The 19,040-nt window shown below is 56.0% G+C and overlaps 1 protein-coding gene across 7 annotated transcripts in view; it reads left to right on the top strand.

The window, feature by feature from the left end:
• Positions 1–19,040, top strand: part of ROBO3 (roundabout guidance receptor 3) — a 438,180-nt gene that overhangs the window by 303,080 nt on the left and 116,060 nt on the right. For 2 of the 7 annotated variants that reach the window (XM_069741136.1, XM_069741138.1), the window contains exon 1: positions 14,348–14,742. The exons of 4 other annotated variants lie outside the window; for them this stretch is intronic. In XM_069741136.1, coding sequence (XP_069597237.1) covers positions 14,679–14,742 — 64 coding nt within the window. In that variant the 5' untranslated portion in view covers positions 14,348–14,678. Of the gene's footprint in view, positions 1–14,319; positions 14,743–19,040 lie in introns of those variants that run through there. One more of the 7 variants, XM_069741137.1, reaches the window with a different exon arrangement.

Genomic DNA, 19,040 nt, shown 5'->3' with positions numbered 1-19,040 from the left:
AGGTAACATCGGGGGCTTATCTACAGCATTACAGAATGCTGCAGATAAGCCCCTGATGCCGGTGGGATTACCTCACCCGCGATTTTCGGGGTGACAGGTTCCCTTTAATGTCCTCTCTGCACCCCATCTTGACTGAAAAAAAAAAACAAATGTTGATGTTTTTGCAAATTTATTAAAAAAGAAAACCTGAACTATCCCATGGTCATAAGTCTTCAGACCCTTTGCTCAGTATTGAGGAGAAGCACCTTTTGAGCTCAGGGCTCTGGCTGGGCCGATCACGAATGGTCACAGAGTTGTTCTGAAGCCGCTCCTTTGTTATTTTTAGCTGTTTACTTAGGGTCATTGTCTTGTTGGAAGGTGAATCATCGGCCAAGTCTGAGGTCCAGAACACTCTGGAAGAGGTTTTCATCCAGGATATCTGTCATTGAAGGAAACATGAATGCGGCCAAGTACAACCAGTCATCCTGTCCCTGTAGCTGAAAAGCACCCCCATAGCATGATGCTGCCTCCACCATGTTTCACTGTTGGGATTGTATTGGGCAGGTGATGAGCAGTGCCTGGTTTTCTCCACACATACCACTTAGAATTATCACCAAAAAGGTCTATCTTCATCTCATCAGACCAGAGAATCTTATTTCTCATAGTCTGGGAATCCTTCATGTGTTGTTTTTTTTAGCAAACTCTATGCGGCTTTCATATGTCTTGCACTGAGGAGAGGCTTCCGTTGGGCCACTGCCATAAAGACCCGACTGGTGGAGGCTGCAGTGATAGTTGACTTTGTGGAGCTTTCTCCCATCTCCCTACTGCATCTCTCGAGCTCTTCCACAGTGATCTTGGGGTTCTGCTTTACACCTCTCATCAAGGCTCTTCTCCCACGACTGCTCAGTTTGGCTGGACAGCCTGGTCTAGGAAGACTTCTGGTGGTCACAAACTTCTTCCATTGAAGGATTATGGAGGCCACTGTGCTCTTAGGAACCTTGAGTCCTGCAGAAATTCTGTTGTACCCTTGGCCAGATCTGTGCCTTGCCACAATTCTGTCTCTGAGCTCCTTGGCCAGTGCCTTTGACCTCATGATTCTCATTTGGTCTGACATGCACTGTGAGCTGTGAGGTCTTATATAGACAGATGTGCGCCTTCCCAAATCATCTCCTATCAGTTTAATTACACACAGCTGGACTCCAATGAAGGAGGAGAACCATCTCAAGGAGGAGGATCACAAGGAAATGGACAGCATGGGACTTAAGGCCCCGTCACACATAGCGAGATCGCTAGCGAGATCGCTGCTGAGTCACAAGTTTTGTGACGCAACAGCGATCTCAGTAGCGATCTCGCTATGTGTGACACGTACCAGCGATCAGGCCCCTGCTGTGAGATCGCTGCTCGTGTCGGAATGGCCTGGGCCATTTTTTGATCGTTGAGGTCCCGCTGACATCGCTGAATCGGCGTGTGTGACGCCGATTCAGCGATGTCTTCGCTGGTAACCAGGGTAAACATCGGGTTACTAAGCGCAGGGCCGCGCTTAGTAACCCGATGTTTACCCTGGTTACCATTGTTAAAGTAAAAAAAACAAACGCTACATACTTACCTACCGCTGTCTGTCCCCGGTGCTGGGCTTCTCTGGTCTGGCTGTGAGCGGCGGGCAGCCGGAAAGCAGAGCGGTGACGCCACCGCTCTGCTTTCCGGCCGCTGTGCTCACAGCCAGAGCAGAGAAACCCAGCGCCGGAGACAGACAGCGGTAGGTAAGTATGTAGCGTTTGTTTTTTTTACTTTAACGATGGTAACCAGGGTAAACATCGGGTTACTAAGCGCGGCCCTGCGCTTAGTAACCCGATGTTTACCCTGGTTACCCGGGGACTTCGGCATCGTTGAAGACAGTTTCAACGATGCCGAAGTCTTTCCCCTGATCGTTGGTCGCTGGAGAGCTGTCTGTGTGACAGCTCTCCAGCGACCAAACAGCGACGCTGCAACGATCCGGATCGTTGACGGTATCGCTGCAGCGTCGCTAAAGTGTGACGGTACCTTTACATATGAGTGTCTGAGCAAAGGGGCTGAAGACTTATGACCATGTGATATTTCAGTTTTTATTTTTTAGTAAATTTGCCAAAATTACTATATTTGTTTCTTTTTCCGTCAAGGTGGGGTGCAGAGTGTACATTAATGAGAAAAAAATGAACTTTTTTGAATTTACCAAATGGCTGCAAGGAAACAAAGAGGGAAAATGTAAAGGGGTCTGAATACTTTCCGTACCCACTGTACCTGCCCCATAGAGTAATCCAGCCCTACATTTCCTAAAAAGCTGCAATCAATAAAGCGTCTTTGTGAGTGAGTGACCCCCTGGTGCCGTCTGATCCCTCATTCATGACGTCACTGCCACATTGTTGTCCGGGATAATGAATGTAAAGGGGTTTATGAGGGCAAAGAGACGCAGGGAGAGGAGGACACAGAGGGGCAATTCTGGAGGAATCTGTGACATTGTCTGTCAGAGAAAAGAACAAGGAGGGATTACAAAATTGTAATGTTTATTGGCTCCAAAAAGAAAGAAATGGGATGCTTATCTGTCAGGTGAAGTTATCGTTTGTGCTCCACAAAAATCATCGTTCTTGGATCAAATCGTCCTGTGTGAACTATGAGCAATGGCCGCATACACTCACGGAGCATCTGTAACCGTGTCTGAAGATTGGCCTGTATGCACCGAATATTAGACGACCGACTGCCCATCAGCAAGCAAGCAGCTGATTAACGGCTCCCGTTACCGGACCTTCAGGCTTAGAACCAAGCGAATGAAATAGTTACAGAAAAATGTCATGAAAAAAGTAAAGTAAACAATAAAGCAACATATAACAATGTGTAATACTGTACAACAATGTATAATAATGTATACACTATATAATAATGGACAACGATGTATAATACTGTACAGCAATGTATACTAATAGACAACAATGGACAACAATGTATAATACTGTACAATGTATACTAATAGACAACAATGTATAATAATGTACAGCAATGTATACACCGAATAACTTTATCTTTTAAATATTTAGTTGGATTTCAGCAACAAGTAGAAAATAACAATAGAGTGAAACCCCCGAACTGTAGCGAAACCAGATTTCTATACAGTGCCGATGCACGGGGGTGTCTGCCGTTACATTGCTCCAAATTAAGTCACCCAGTTTATTCCAAACTCCCTGAGGAGCAAATCCACCCACTAGTACACAATACATGATCTCACCGCCAGTCAGGACTGTGGGAAAGTTGTGTGACAGTTGGAGCGCCCCCAGACGCAGGGCCGCGGGTTACTCTGTACCGGTCCTCTGCTGGCTCAGTTCTGGGGTTGTCACGGTGGCTGGACCCGGTCCGTGACCATGCTAAGGGGCGTCCAATAAAAGGTGATACGAGTGTCAAGGTTTTGTGACGCCACCTGTAGTATTCGGTCAGGGTGACCGACGCTGCTTAGGGTCCACTGGGGTGATGTGATGGCAGCTAGATGGTAAACCTTCCCACAGGTGAAGTATGTCCCCAGGGCCTCCCAGTAAGGTGGATGGTGATGGTGTGAGGTGCAAACAATAACGAGGACACAGGGTTGCCGTCTCTTTACCTCTTTACTGGTGTCTTCAGGATCCTCAATCCAGAACACTGTTAACAGGGCTGTCTGAGACCGGCCGGTCCGAAGGCACATCCAGAGTTCCCTTTGCAGGTGGAAATCGTTGCCTACCACTAGCGCCTGTGTGTTGTAGTGCTTCCCTGCTGAGCATTCGGGATAGTCCTCACAACTTCTGTTCTTGTTCTTTCTATTCTCCGTCCCCCAGGTTTGTTATGGCTAGGATGCACCCGTTTGACGGGAAGGCTCGGAGCTCTTCCGGGACCCTAGAGATGCCCCTCTCCACGGTTGCCCCCTATGTCTGCTTAGGTGATGTAAGGTAGACAGCCAACCTATAATTAACAGTCCTGCGGTATTTGAAGTAAGGCATAGAGTCATTTACTTCCTCGGTGTTCCGGGCACCGGCTACGTGCCTCAGTAGGATGTTTCCGTTCTCGGGGCACGACTCCTACTGGTTCTCCTTTGTGCTTGATCTCGTTTCTCACTGTCCACAATATCCTTCGCTTCGTGTCCTTTCTTAGGATACCGCCGCAAGGTAGTGCAGGCGCGGTTCCGTAACGTTCTGCCTTTTCGCTAGGTACCTGCCAGGTTCCCACGCCTGACAGGGACCCCCCTGAATCTTCCCCGCAACACCCCCTGCCACGGGATGTTGCCTGGACAAAACCCAGTCAGCTTCTGACTAACTTCCTATCCAACCCCTAGTTTTACCAGTGTGAGGAGTGGCCTAATACATAGAACCTTTTGCTCCTCCTAGTGGCCGGAGTGTGAAGTGTACTGTGTGCTGGTGATACCTGGTCAGATGAACTCCTTTAGTGCCATCAGACGTACCATCACTCCCCTTAGTGGCAGAGCGACACTACTGCAACGACCAGGTCTCTGGGGCGCTGCACAACCCTGGAGGAACGGTTCTGTAAGGCATGTTTGTTGTCGCGCTGGAAATGACTTAGGGACTATTTACAGGGGCAGCTCGAGAGATTCTCTGATATCTACGAGATTGGTAGAGTCGTTCGGGTCAGACATTTTACAGGAATATTTTAACATTTTTTTCAGTCTAAATATTTATAAACTAAACAAGGATATCAGACATCTACGCGACGGGGACGGAGGGAGAGCGCGGTGGGGACGGAGCGAGAGTGCAGCGGGGACGGAGGGAGAGCGTGTTGGGGACGGAGGGAGAGCGCAGCGGGGATGGAGGGAGAGCGAGGTGGGGACGTCAGACATCTACGCGGTGGGGACGGAGGGAGTACGTGGCGGGGACATCAGACATCTACACGGTGGGGACAGAGGGAGGGCACGATGGGGACGGAGGGAGGGCAAGGCGGGGACGGAGGGAGGACGTGGCGGGGATGGAAAGAGGACGTGACTGGGACGTCAGACATCTGCGCGGTGGGGACGGAGGGAGGGCACGATGGGGATGGAGGGAGGACGTGGCGGGGACGTCAGACATCTACGCGGTGGGGACAGAGGGAGGGCGAGGCGGGGACGGAGGGAGGACGTGGAGGGAGGGCGCGGCAGGGACGTCAGACATCTACGTGGTGGGGACGGAGGGAGCACACGATGGGGACGGAGGGAGGGAGGACGCGGCGGGGACGTCCGACATCTACGCGGTGGGGACAGAGGGAGGGCACGACGGGGACGGAGGGAGGGCGAGGCGGGGACAGAGGAAGGACGTGGAGGGAGGGCGCGGCAGGGACGTCAGACATCTACGCGGTGGGGACGGAGGGAGGGCACGATGGGGACGGAGGGAGGACACGGCGGGGTCGTCAGACATCTATGCGGTGGGGACGGAGGGAGGGTGAGGCGGGGACAGGGGGAAGACGTGGCAGGGACTGAGGGAAGATCCGGCGGGGACATCGGGCATCTACGTGGTGGGGACAGAGGGAGGGCACGGCGGGGACGTCAGACATCTACATGTCGGGGACGGAGGGAGGACACGGCGTTAGTTTTACAGTTCATTGTTTTTCGGATGATGTTTGATCGGGAAACATTGTAATCAAAGGAAAGTAAGAGAACAAGTAACAGGCAAACAAAATCCTGCATGGTATTAACAGACTACATGTGGACAGAGCACAGACAAGAAAGCCGCTGGGCTCAGACATCGGCCATGTTCACACGGTCAGTATTCGGTCAGTATTTCACATCCGTATTTGTAGCCAAAACCAGGAGAGGAAAAATCAGAGGAGACGTATTTACAGACACGTCACCACTTCTGTATTATCACCCACTGCTGGTTTTGGCTTACAAACACTGACCAAATACTGCTAGTGTGAACATGGCCTTGTAATGTTATTATATACTGCACAATGCCAAATCTACACACATTGCCTGCTGAGTCGTGCATCTAATCCTACAATGTGTGATACTATCTGTGTATCTAATCCTATTGAGTGTGATGCTGACTGCTGAGCTGTGTATCTGAGCCTCCATCTCCCTTCATACATGAGGCCATTTACCGTCATGGTGCAGGTGCACAGGACCCGGCCTCTGCTATGACCGTGGTGATTATGAGGTTAACTGCGCCAGCCTGGTCCTCTGTGGTGTTTGGGGTCGGGGGTCTCAGCTGTCACTGTGGATAAACATTTTGCCAATTTACACCTGAAGGAAGAAGGTTTCTTACCAGGCTGATTGCTAATTAAAAATAACAAGGATAAGACGCGATTGTTCCCCTGGGGTGGCGGGAGGTGGCAGGATACTGGGCACACGGGCGCCAAGTTACAGGAATCTGATGGTGAAAAATATCTGAGAATATGTCACTGACAAAGAAAGTGACCGACTGTCCCCATATCGTATATGTCGCCCCTTACCCATCATCCAGTACAGGAAGCTGAGAACAGATGGCGGGTGAAAACATTGTATAATGGTGTCAGTCTTCACTTAAGAACCAGGCAGCTCAGGATGAGTAGAATTTATACGCTGAACGTGGATGTTGTGATTTTTCTTTGCCATCCGATTAGTTCTAGTGATCTGCAGTGATTATATGTAGCTGCCGGGTGATGTCTGCAATCGTCACTGCATGTAATGTGACAGGCTAAAGTGCTCAGACTGGGCCTGTAGTGCTGGGAGCTAGAGGCACAAAATGGGCGCAATTTGGTGTCGATTTGCTGCTTTGGATTTCTGCAAACTTCCTGACAAATTTTCCACAGCAAAACTGATGCATGTGAGCCTCCCTTTATAATGGAAAGATCAGCGTTCATACAGCCGTCCTCTATCACCAGGGACAGATGTTCCCAGATATTCTCCGTGCGCCCCCTGTGATGACTGGAGACCCAGCAATGACAAGAGGAAGACACTGGTCAGCATGGGACATACGGACATACAGTGACTTGTGAAAGTATTCAGCCCCCTGTAACTTTTCAACCTTTTCCCACATATTATGCTTCAAACATAAAGATACCAAATGTAAATTTTTGGTGAAGAATCAACAACAAGTGGAACACAATTGTGAAGTTGAACACAATTTATTGGTTATTTTAAATTTTTGTGGGAATTCAAAAACTGAAGAGTGGGGCGTGCAATATTATTCGGCCCCTGTAACTTAATACTTTGTTGCGCCACCTTTTGCTGCGATTACAAGTCTCTTGGGTTCTGTCTCTATCAGTTTCGTACATCGAGAGACTGAAATTCTCGCCCATTCTTTCTTGGCAAACAGCTCGAGCTCAGTGAGGTTTGATGGAGATCGTTTGTGAACAGCAGTTTTCAGCTCTTTCCCAGATTCTCGATTGGATTGAGGTCTGGACTGTGACTTGGCCATTCTAACACCTGGATACGTTTATTTGTGAACCATTCCATTGTAGATTTTGCTTTATGTTTGGGATCATTGTCTTGTTGGAAGACAAATCTCCGTCCCAGTCTCAGGTCGTTAGCTGACTCCAACAGGTTTTCTTCAAAAATGGTCCTGTATTTGGCTCCATCCATCTTTCCTGTCCCTGCTGAAGAAAAGCAGGCCCAAACCATGATGCTGCCACCACCATGTTTGACAGTGGGGATGGTGTGTTCAGGGTGATGAGCTGTGTTGCCTTTACACCAAACATATCGTTTGGCATTGTTGCCAAAAAGTTTGATTTTGGTTTCCTCTGACCAGATCACCTTCTTCCACATGTTTGGTGTCTCCCAGGTGGCTTGTGGCAAACTTTAAACAACACTTTTTATGGATATCTTTGAGAAATGGCTTTCTACATGCCACTTTCCATAAAGGCCAGATTTGTGCAGTGTACGACTGATTGTTGTCCTATGGACAGACTGTCCCACCTCAGCTGTAGATCTCTGCAGCTCATCCAGAGTGATCATGGGCCTCTTGGCTGCATCTCTGATCAGTCTTCTCCTTGTTTGAGATGAAAGTTTAGAGGGACGGCCGGGTCTTGGTAGATTTGCAGTGGTATAATACTCCTTCCATTTCAATATGATCGCTTGCACAGTGCTTTTTGGGATGTTTAAAGTTTTGGAAATCATTTTGTATCCAAATCCGGCTTTAAACGTCTCCACAACAGTATCACGGAGCTGCCTGTTGTGTTCCTTGGTCTTCATGATGCCCTCTGTGCTTCACACAGAACCCTGAGGCTATCACAGGGCAGGAGCCTTTATACGGAGACTTGATCACACACCGGTGGATTATATTTATCATAATTAGGCATTTAGGACGACATTGGATCATTCAGAGATCCACAATGAACTTCTGGAGTGAGTTTGCTGCACTGAAAGTAAAGGGGACAAATAATATTGCACGCCCCACTTTTCAGTTTTTGAATTTCCACAAAAATTTAAAATAACCAATAAATTTTGTTCAACTTCACAATTGTGTTCCACTTGTTGTTGATTCTTCACCAAAAATGTACTTTTGGTATCTTTATGTTTGAAGCATATGTGGGAAAAGGTGGAAAAGTTCCAGGAGGCCGAATACTTACACAAGGCACTGTATGTGCCAGTCAATGAGCAAACCATGACATAACCAGGGGTATAACATTAGTGGTCACACAGGGTACAGCCGCACCCGTGCAGGAGAGGTGCCACCGACGACAATGTCTCCCGAATGTGGGACCTCGGAAGCACATTCTGGTGAAATGTATTGCCGTGCAGACACCGGCTCCCTGTGCTGCAATACTCGTCGCCGACCGATCAGAGGCAAGCAGCTGACTTTCGCTTTTCGCCAATGATTTCATGCGCTGCCCGTGCCGGCAAGCCGACATCAGCTGCTGGCTCCTGTGTCGACTAAACAAGATGATGCTGTATGGCAGTGGTCCCCAACTCCAGGCCTCGAGGGCCGCCAACAGTGCAGGTTTTCAGGATTTCCTTAGTATTGCACAGGGGTTGGAATCATCACCTCTGCAGATGATCACATTACCACCGATGCAATACTAAAGAAATCCTGAAAACCTGCACTGTTGGTGGCCCTCGAGGCCTGGAGTAGGGGACCCCTGCTTTATGGCATGGGAGCCGGGGAAATTGAGAATAATCGTTTTTTTGTCTTTTAAATGTGCTGGAGAGCAACGGAAGGCTCCTAGGATGGGGACAATATACTAGGATCGAGACAAGATAGGGGCATTATACCAGGATGGGGACAATATACAACGATGGGGCGCAAAATATCAGGATAGGGAACAATATACCAGAATGTGGGGACATTTACACCAGAATGAGGGACATTAGACCAGGATGGAGACAATATACTAGGATGCAGGGACAATATACCAGGATGAGGACAATATACCAGGATGAGGACAATACAGCAATATAGAGGACACTATGCCAAGATGAGGACAATATGCAAGGATGGGGCAGATTATACCAGGATGGAGCACAATATACCAGGATGGACGACAACATGCCAGGATGGTGGTAGTATACCTTGATAGGGGCATTATGCCAGGATGGAGGACATTACACCAGGGTGGGATACATTATTCCAGTATGGAAAACAATGAGGATAATATGCCAGGATGGGGCAGATTATATTAGGATGTGGACAAAATACCAGGCTGGGGCTCATTGTACCAGAATGGGGGACAATATACCTGTATGGAGGACAATATAGCAGGATGGGGACATTGTACCAGGGAAGCTGCCATGCCAGCATTGGAGGAATTGTTATAGCATGAGGTCCAGAATGGGGGGCATTATTATTGGAAACTGCGCAGAATATTGTTACATGGCGGCAAACACATATATATTTATAGGCTCTAGGAAGCTGCAAGGGCCCAAACCTCTGATCAACATACAGGAGGGGGCCAGGTCCAAATTTTGCATCGTGGCCCAATGGACTCTATTTGTGTCACCGGACATAAAATATAATGTCAGTAAGTTGGTGACTAGTGTCCCTCAGTCCACTGCAGACTTTCCACGTGTCACTCACAGAACACGGGCGTCCTTCTGTACATGTAGGACCCTGCAGTGCTCGATCTCTGCACCCCCAGCCCCCTGCTCTGCACCCCCAGCTCCGCAGCCCCAGCCCCCTGCTCTGCACCCCCAGCTCCCTGCTCTGCACCCCCAGCTCTGCACCTCCAGCCCCCTGCTCTGCACCCTCAGCTCCCTGCTCTGCACCTCCAGCCCCCTGCTCCGCACCCCCAGCCCCCTGCTCCGCACCCCCAGCCCCCTGCTCCGCACCCCCAGCCCCCTGCTCCGCACCCCCAGCCCCCTGCTCCGCACCCCCAGCCCCCTGCTCTGCACCCCCAGCCCCCTGCTCCGCACCCCCAGCCCCCTGCTCCGCACCCCTAGATCCCTGCTCTCCGCTCTGCAGCCCCAACCCCCTGCTCTGCACCCCTAGATCCCTGCTCTCCGCTCCGCACCCCCAGCCCCCTGCTCTGCAGCCCCAGCCCCCTGCTCTCCGCTCCACACCCCCAGCCCCGCAGCCCCAGCCCCCTGCTCCGCACCCCCAGCCCCCTGCTCCGCACCCCCAGCCCCCTGCTCCGCACCCCCAGCCCCCTGCTCCGCACCCCCAGCCCCCTGCTCCGCACCCCTAGATCCCTGCTCTCCGCTCTGCAGCCCCAACCCCCTGCTCTGCAGCCCCAGCCCCCTGCTCCGCACCCCTAGATCCCTGCTCAACGCTCCGCACCCCCAGCCCCCTGCTCTGCAGCCCCAGCCCCCTGCTCTCCGCTCCACACCCCCAGCCCCCTGCTCCGCACCCCCAGCCCCCTGCTCCGCACCCCCAGCCCCCTGCTCCGCACCCCCAGCCCCCTGCTCCGCACCCCTAGATCCCTGCTCTCCGCTCTGCAGCCCCCTGCTCCGCACCCCCAGCCCCATGCTCTGCACCCCCAGCCCCCTGCTCTGCACCCCCAGCCCCCTGCTCTGCAGCCCCAGCCCCCTGCTCCGCAGCCCCAGCCCCCTGCTCTGCACCCCCAGCCCCCTGCTCTGCACCCCCAGCCCCCTGCTCCGCACCCCCAGCCCCCTGCTCTGCAGCCCCAGCCCCCTGCTCCGCAACCCCAGCCCCCTGCTCTGCAGCCCCAGCCCCCTGCTCCGCACCCCCAGCCCCCTGCTCCGCACCCCCAGCCCCCTGCTCTGCAGCCCCATGCTCCGCGCCCCCAGCCCCCTGCTCTGCAGCCCCATGCTCCGCGCCCCCAGCCCCCTGCTCTGTACCCCCAGCTCCGCACCCCCAGCTCCGCACCCCTAGATCCCTGCTCTCCAGCCGCAGCCCCCTGCTCTCCAGCCGCAGCCCCCTGCTCTGCACCCCCAGCCCCCTGCTCTGCAGCCCCATGCTCCGCGCCCCCAGCCCCCTGCTCTGCAGCCCCATGCTCCGCGCCCCCAGCCCCCTGCTCTGTACCCCCAGCTCCGCACCCCTAGATCCCTGCTCTCCAGCCGCAGCCCCCTGCTCTCCAGCCGCAGCCCCCTGCTCTGCACCCCCAGCCCCCTGCTCCGCACCCCCAGCCCCCTGCTCTGCAGCCCCATGCTCCGCGCCCCCAGCCCCCTGCTCTGCAGCCCCATGCTCCGCGCCCCCAACCCCCTGCTCTGTACCCCCAGCTCCGCACCCCCAGCTCCGCACCCCTAGATCCCTGCTCTCCAGCCGCAGCCCCCTGCTCTCCAGCCGCAGCCCCCTGCTCTGCACCCCCAGCCCCCTGCTCTGCACCCCCAGCCCCCTGCTCTGCAGCCCCAGCCCCCTGCTCCGCAGCCCCAGCCCCCTGCTCTGCACCCCCAGCCCCCTGCTTCGCAGCCCCAGCCCCCTGCTCCGCACCCCCAGCCCCCTGCTCCGCACCCCCAGCCCCCTGCTCTGCAGCCCCATGCTCCACGCCCCCAGCCCCCTGCTCTGTACCCCCAGCTCCGCACCCCTAGATCCCTGCTCTCCGCTCTCCAGCCCCCTGCTCTGCACCCCCAGCCCCCTGCTCTGCAGCCCCAGCCCCCTGCTCCGCACCCCCAGCCCTCTGCTCCGCACCCCTAGATCCCTGCTCTCCGCTCTGCAGCCCCAGCCCCATGCTCTGCACCCCCAGCCCCCTGCTCTGCACCCCCTGCTCCGCACCCCCAGCCCCCTGCTCCGCACCCCAGCCCCCTGCTCTGCAGCCCCAGCCCCCTGCTCCGCACCCCCAGCCCCCTGCTCTGCACCCCCAGCCCCCTGCTCCGCAGCCGCAGCCCCCTGCTCCGCACCCCCAGCCCCGCACCCCCAGCTCCGCACCCCTAGATCCCTGCTCTCCGCTCTCCAGCCCCCTGCTCTGCACCCCCAGCCCCCTGCTCTGCAGCCCCAGCCCCCTGCTCCGCACCCCCAGCCCTCTGCTCCGCACCCCTAGATCCCTGCTCTCCGCTCTGCAGCCCCAGCCCCCTGCTCTGCACCCCCTGCTCCGCAGCCCCAGCCCCCTGCTCCGCACCCCTAGATCCCTGCTCTCCGCTCTGCACCCCCAGCCCCCTGCTCCGCACCCCCAGCCCCCTGCTCTGCACCCCCAGCCCCCTGCTCCGCAGCCGCAGCCCCCTGCTCCGCACCCCCAGCCCCCTGCTCCGCAGCCGCAGCCCCCTGCTCCGCACCCCCAGCCCCCTGCTCCGCACCCCCAGCCCCCTGCTCCGCACTCCCAGCCCCCTGCTCTGCAGCCCCAGCCCCCTGCTCCGCACCCCTAGATCCCTGCTCTCCGCTCTGCACCCCCAGACCCCTGCTCTGCAGCCCCAGCCCCCTGCTCTGCAGCCCCAGCCCCCTGCTCCGCACCCCTAGATCCCTGCTCTCCGCTCCGCACCCCCAGCCCCCTGCTCTGCAGCCCCAGCCCCCTGCTCTGCACCCCTAGATCCCTGCTCTCCGCTCTGCACCCCCAGCCCCCTGCTCCGCACCCCCAGCCCCCTGCTCCGCACCCCTAGATCCCTGCTCTCCGCTCCGCACCCCCAGCCCCCTGTTCTGCAGCCCCCTGCTCTCCGCTCCGCACCCCTAGATCCCTGCTCTCCGCTCTGCACCCCCAGCCCCCTGCTCTGCACTCCCAGCCCCCTGCTCCGCACCCCTAGATCCCTGCTCTCCGCTCTGCACCCCCAGCCCCCTGCTCTGCAGCCCCCTGCTCTGCAGCCCCCTGCTCTCCGCTCCACACCCCCAGCCCCCTGCTCCGCACCCCCAGCCCCCTGCTCCGCACCCCTAGATCCCTGCTCTCCGCTCTGCACCCCCAGCCCCCTGCTCTGCAGCCCCCTGCTCTCCGCTCCACACCCCCAGCCCCCAGCTCTGCACCCCCAGCCCCCTGCTCCGCACCCCTAGATCCCTGCTCTCCGCTCTGCACCCCCAGCCCCCTGCTCTGCAGCCCCCTGCTCTGCAGCCCCCTGCTCTCCGCTCCACACCCCCAGCCCCCTGCTCCGCACCCCCCTGCTCCGCACCCCTAGATCCCTGCTCTCCGCTCCGCACCCCCAGCCCCCTGCTCTGCAGCCCCCTGCTCTCCGCTCCACACCCCCAGCCCCCTGCTCCGCAGCCCCAGCCCCCTGCTCCGCGCCCCCAGCTCTGCAGCCCCATGCTCCGCGCCCCCAGCCCCCTGCTCTGTACCCCCAGCTCCGCACCCCTAGATCCCTGCTCTCCGCTCTCCAGCCGCAGCCCCCTGCTCTCCAGCCGCAGCCCCCTGCTCCGCAGCCCCAGCCCCCTGCTCCGCAGCCCCAGCCCCCTGCTCTGCAGCCCCAGCCCCCTGCTCCGCACCCCCAGCCCCCTGCTCCGCACCCCCAGCCCCCTGCTCCGCACCCCCAGCCCCCTGCTCCGCAGCCCCAGCCCCCTGCTCCGCACCCCCAGCTCCGCACCCCCAGCCCCCTGCTCCGCACCCCCAGCCCCCTGCTCCGCACCCCCAGCCCCCTGCTCCGCACCCCCAGCCCCCTGCTCCGCACCCCCAGCCCCCTGCTCCGGGCCACGCTGTAATCCCCCATGCGGCCTGTAGATGTCGCCGTGTGCTGCTGTCAGTGCAGAGCTCCGTCCATCCTCGGCCGTCACTCGGGGAAAGTCACCAGTGCCCCAGTAATCACCGTGCACCGTGCAAAACACCGGGACCGGACATCAGTGTAACGTGCATGACACGATGAGCTGCAGAGAAGAGCAGATCCCTCACACCTGGAGTCACCCCATAATGTCAGGCTGCAGCTCTGAGTGCACACTGTGGCCGACAGCAGTGAAAAGCAATGCAAAAAAGGCAAACAAGGAAGGAATGAATGAAGAGCCCAGCAGCACCCAACCCTGGCGGCGGCAGCTCCTGTGCTGTGAGGCTGCAGGTGCCTGTGCCTTTAAATGCAGGCGGGGGGAGGAGGAGGGGGGCTCCCTGACACAATGGTGAGGGGATTGCTGGGTGAGGGGAGTCACTGTGCTGGAGGAGAGGGGAGGCTGCAGTCACTGTGTGCTGGAGGAGAGGGGAGGCTGCAGTGTGACTGGAGGAGAGGGGAGGCTGCAGTCACTGTGTGCTGGAGGAGAGGGGAGGCTGCAGTGTGACTGGAGGAGAGGGGAGGCTGCAGTCACTGTGTGCTGGACTGGAGGCTGCAGTGTGACTGGAGGAGAGGGGAGGCTGCACTGTGTGACTGGAGGCAGCGCTCATGCTCCTGCCTGGGAGAGCAGCACAGAAGGGGGCACAGAGGGGCCGGACCCGGGACCTGCATGGATGGGGCAGTGACCGAGTGACCACCAGCAGCGGCGGATCTCCTGTGCTGGATTACTGAGGAGCAGAAGATGCGGCGCCTGTGTCCCCCCTGCCTGCTGTGGATTGTGCCGGCTCTGCTCTGCCCTGCGCTAGGTAAGTCCCGACATGTGCAGAAACGCGTCAGCCCGGACTCTGGAGACCACTGGGCACAACTTTTCCTGTGAGGGCAGATACTTCAGGTGCCCTGTGTGAGGATGCGGCACTGCTCTGTGCCCTGTCAGGAGGTGGTTCATGTGCCCAGGTCTGTGCCCTGTTAGGAGATGGTTCATGTGCCCAGGACTGTGCCCTGTCAGGAGATGGTTCATGTGCCCAGGACTGTGCCCTGTCAGGAGGTGGTTCATGTGCCCAGGTCTGTGCCCTGTCAGGAGGTGGTTCATGTGCCCAGGTCTGTGCCCTGTCAGGAGGTGGTTCATGTGCCCAGGTCTGTGCCCTGTCAGGAGGTGGTTCATGTGCCCAGGTCTGTGCCCTGTCAGGAGGTGGTTCATGTGCCCAGGTCTGTGCCCTGTCAGGAGGTGGTTCATGTGCCCAGGTCTGTGCCCTGTCAGGAGGTGGTTCATGTGCCCAGAACTGTGCCCTGTCAGGAGGTGGTTCATGTGCCCAGAACTGTGCCCTGTCAGGATATGGTGTGTGTGCCCTGTCAGGAGATGGTTCATGTGCCCAGGTCTGTGCCCTGTCAGGAGATGGTTCATGTGCCCAGGTCTCTGCCCTGTCAGGAGATGGTTCATGTGCCCAGGTCTGTGCCCTGTCAGGAGATGGTTCATGTGCCCAGGTGTGTGCCCTGTCAGGAGGTGGTTCATGTGCCCAGGTCTGTGCCCTGTCAGGAGATGGTTCATGTGCCCAGGACTGTGCCCTGTCAGGAGGTGGTTCATGTGCCCAGGTCTGTGCCCTGTCAGGAGGTGGTTCATGTGCCCAGGTCTGTGCCCTGTCAGGAGGTGGTTCATGTGCCCAGGTCTGTGCCCTGTCAGGAGGTGGTTCATGTGCCCAGAACTGTGCCCTGTCAGGATATGGTGTGTGTGCCCTGTCAGGAGATGGTTCATGTGCCCAGGTCTCTGCCCTGTCAGGAGATGGTTCATGTGCCCAGGTCTGTGCCCTGTCAGGAGATGGTTCATGTGCCCAGGTGTGTGCCCTGTCAGGAGATGGTTCATGTGCCCAGGTGTGCGCCCTGTCAGGAGATGGTTCATGTGCCCTGTCAGGAGGTGGTTCATGTGCCCAGAACTGTGCCCTGTCAGGAGATGGTTCATGTGCCCAGGTCTGTGCCCTGTCAGGAGATGGTTCATGTGCCCTGTCAGGAGGTGGTTCATGTGCCCAGGTCTGTGCCCTGTCAGGAGATGGTTCATGTGCCCAGGACTGTGCCCTGTCAGGTGGTGGTTCATGTGCCCAGGTCTGTGCCCTGTCAGGAGGTGGTTCATGTGCCCAGAACTGTGCCCTGTCAGGAGATGGTTCATGTGCCCAAGTCTGTGCCCTGCCAGGAGATGGTTCATGTGCCCAGGTGTATGCCCTGTCAGGAGATGGTTCATGTGCCCAGGTGTATGCCCTGTCAGGAGATGGTTCATGTGCCCAGGTCTGTGCCCTGTCAGGAGGTGGTTCATGTGCCCAGAACTGTGCCCTGTCAGGAGGTGGTTCATGTGCCCAGGTCTGTGCCCTGTCAGGAGGTGGTTCATCTGCCCAGGTCTGTGCCCTGTCAGGAGATGGTTCATGTGCCCAAGTCTGTGCCCTGTCAGGAGGTGGTTCATGTGCCCAGGTCTGTGCCCTGTCAGGAGGTGGTTCATGTGCCCAGGTGTGTGCCCTGTCAGGAGATGGTTCATGTGCCAGTTCTCTGGATTTATCTTGTGCTGATGTCTCAGTAACTTCTTTTTCTTTCCTTCTCTGGTTGTTGAATCAGAGTTGTTTGTGGGTTCAGCTGTTGGGGTGGAGGCGCTGGGACCCGATGCCAATCACTTCAACGCCTGTGTGTATCGGCTGCACTGGTGAAAGCAATACAGCTGAATGGACCGGTGTGTACAGCGCAGAGTATATAGGAAGGAGATGTGTACAGGGCAGAGTATATAGGAAGGAGGGGTGTGTACAGCACAGAGTATATAGGAAGGAGGGGTGTGTACAGCGCAGAGTATATAGGAAGGAGGTGTGTACAGCGCAGAGTATATAGGAAGGAGGGGTGTGTACAGCGCAGAGTATATAGGAAGGAGGTGTGTACAGCGCAGAGTATATAGGAAGGAGGTGTGTAGAGCACAGAGTATATAGGAAGGAGCGGTGTGTACAGCGCAGAGTATAGGGTGGTAGGATGACTGTATACAGCACCAGCGGAGAAGAGGACATGTGGAGTTCACACTGGTGCAGATGTTGCCCTGTTACTGTTCGCACACGTGGTATAACACGCTGCCATTTTTACGCTCTAGCTAGAGATCTGTGGCCCCCGCTGCACACACAGGGCCGGGGTGAGTACAAATATCTCCTCTTGGAAAAGTATGTCCAGGAGCTCAGCTACCTGATGGCACATCCAGACTATACAGCACCGAGTATACAGAGACAACCAGCGGGTATAGCATCGAGTATACAGAGAGAACCAGCGGGTATAGCATCGAGTATACAGAGAGAACCAGCGCATATAGCATCGAGTATACAGGGAGAACCAGCGGGTATAGCATCGAGTATACAGAGAGAACCAGCGCGTATAGCATCGAGTATACAGGGAGAACCAGCGCGTATAGCATCGAGTATACAGAGAGAACCAGTGTGTATAGCATCGAGTATACAGAGAGAACCAGCGCGTATAGCATCAAGTATACAGAGAGAACCAGCGCATATAGCATCGAGTATACAGGGAGAACCAGCGCGTATAGCATCGAGTATACAGGGAGAACCAGCGCGTATAGCATCGAGTATACAGAGAGAACCAGTGTGTATAGCATCGAGTATACAGAGAGAACCAGCGCGTATAGCATCGAGTATACAGGGAGAACCAGCGCGTATAGCATCGAGTATACAGATAGAACCAGTGTGTATAGCATCGAGTATACAGAGAGAACCAGCGCGTATAGCATCGAGTATACAGGGAGAACCAGCGGGTATAGCATCGAGTATACAGGGAGAACCAGCGGGTATAGCATCGCGTATACAGAGAGAACCAGTGTGTATAGCATCGAGTATACAGATAGAACCACTGCGTATAGCATCGAGTATACAGAGAGAACCAGCGCGTATAGCATCGAGTATACAGGGAGAACCAGCGCGTATAGCATCGAGTATACAGATAGAACCAGTGTGTATAGCATCGAGTATACAGAGAGAACCAGCGCGTATAGCATCGAGTATACAGGGAGAACCAGCGGGTATAGCATCGAGTATACAGGGAGAACCAGCGGGTATAGCATCGCGTATACAGGGAGAACCAGTGTGTATAGCATCGAGTATACAGGGAGAACCAGTGTGTATAGCATCGAGTATACAGATAGAACCACTGCGTATAGCATCGAGTATACAGTTGATTGAATAAAGCACATGGATTGTGAGCCGCTGTGGAAACAGAACTAGTCAGAATGATGACAATGTCTGTACAGCGCTGTGGAATATGTTACCGATACCTATAATAAACAATACAGGATATTTGATTCCTTTATGAACAGTAGTAAGCACCGTATGTTGTAGAGGTCAGTGTCGGTGTGTGTATAGTGCTGAGTATATTGGGAGTCCCCTGTGTGCTGTCCATTTCAGCAGGGGTCTAATCTGTATACATTGTTGGGCCATTGACCTTTTGTGGTCAAGAGCTAAGCTATTTGTACAGCACTGAGTACATATAACATAAAGCTTAATATACTACGTCAGGCATACGGCCTCTCCTGACCTGTGTGGTCCGTGCTGTGGGATCCCCCTGACCTGTGCAGTCCATACTGTGCGGCCTCCCTGACCTGTGCGGTCCGTGCTGTGGGATCTCCCTGACCTGTGCGGTCTGTGCTGTGGGATCTCCCTGACCTGTACGGTCTGTGGTGTGGGATCTCCCTGACCTGTGCAGTCCATACTGTGTAGCCTCCCTGACCTGTGCGGTCCATACGGTGTGGCCTCCCTGACCTGTGCGGTCCATACGGTGTGGCCTCCCTGACCTGTGCGGTCCATACTGTGTGGCCTCCCTGTCCTGTGCGGTCCATACTGTGTGGCCTCCCTGACCTGTGCGGTCTGTGCTGTGGGATCTCCCTGACCTGTGCGGTCCATGCTGTGTGGCCTCCCTGACCTGTGCGGGCCATACGGTGTGGCCTCCCTGACCTGTGCGGTCCATACTGTGTGGCCTCCCTGTCCTGTGCGGTCCATACTGTGTGGCCTCCCTGTCCTGTGCGGTCCATGCTGTGGGATCTCCCTGACCTGTGCGGTCCATGCTGTGGGATCTCCCTGACCTGTGC

This window comes from Ranitomeya imitator, chromosome 10 (assembly GCF_032444005.1).
Source record: "Ranitomeya imitator isolate aRanImi1 chromosome 10, aRanImi1.pri, whole genome shotgun sequence".
Classification (NCBI taxonomy): domain Eukaryota; kingdom Metazoa; phylum Chordata; class Amphibia; order Anura; family Dendrobatidae; genus Ranitomeya; species Ranitomeya imitator.
Note: the sequence above shows the minus strand (reverse complement) of the source record. Positions and strands in the feature narration are given on the sequence as shown.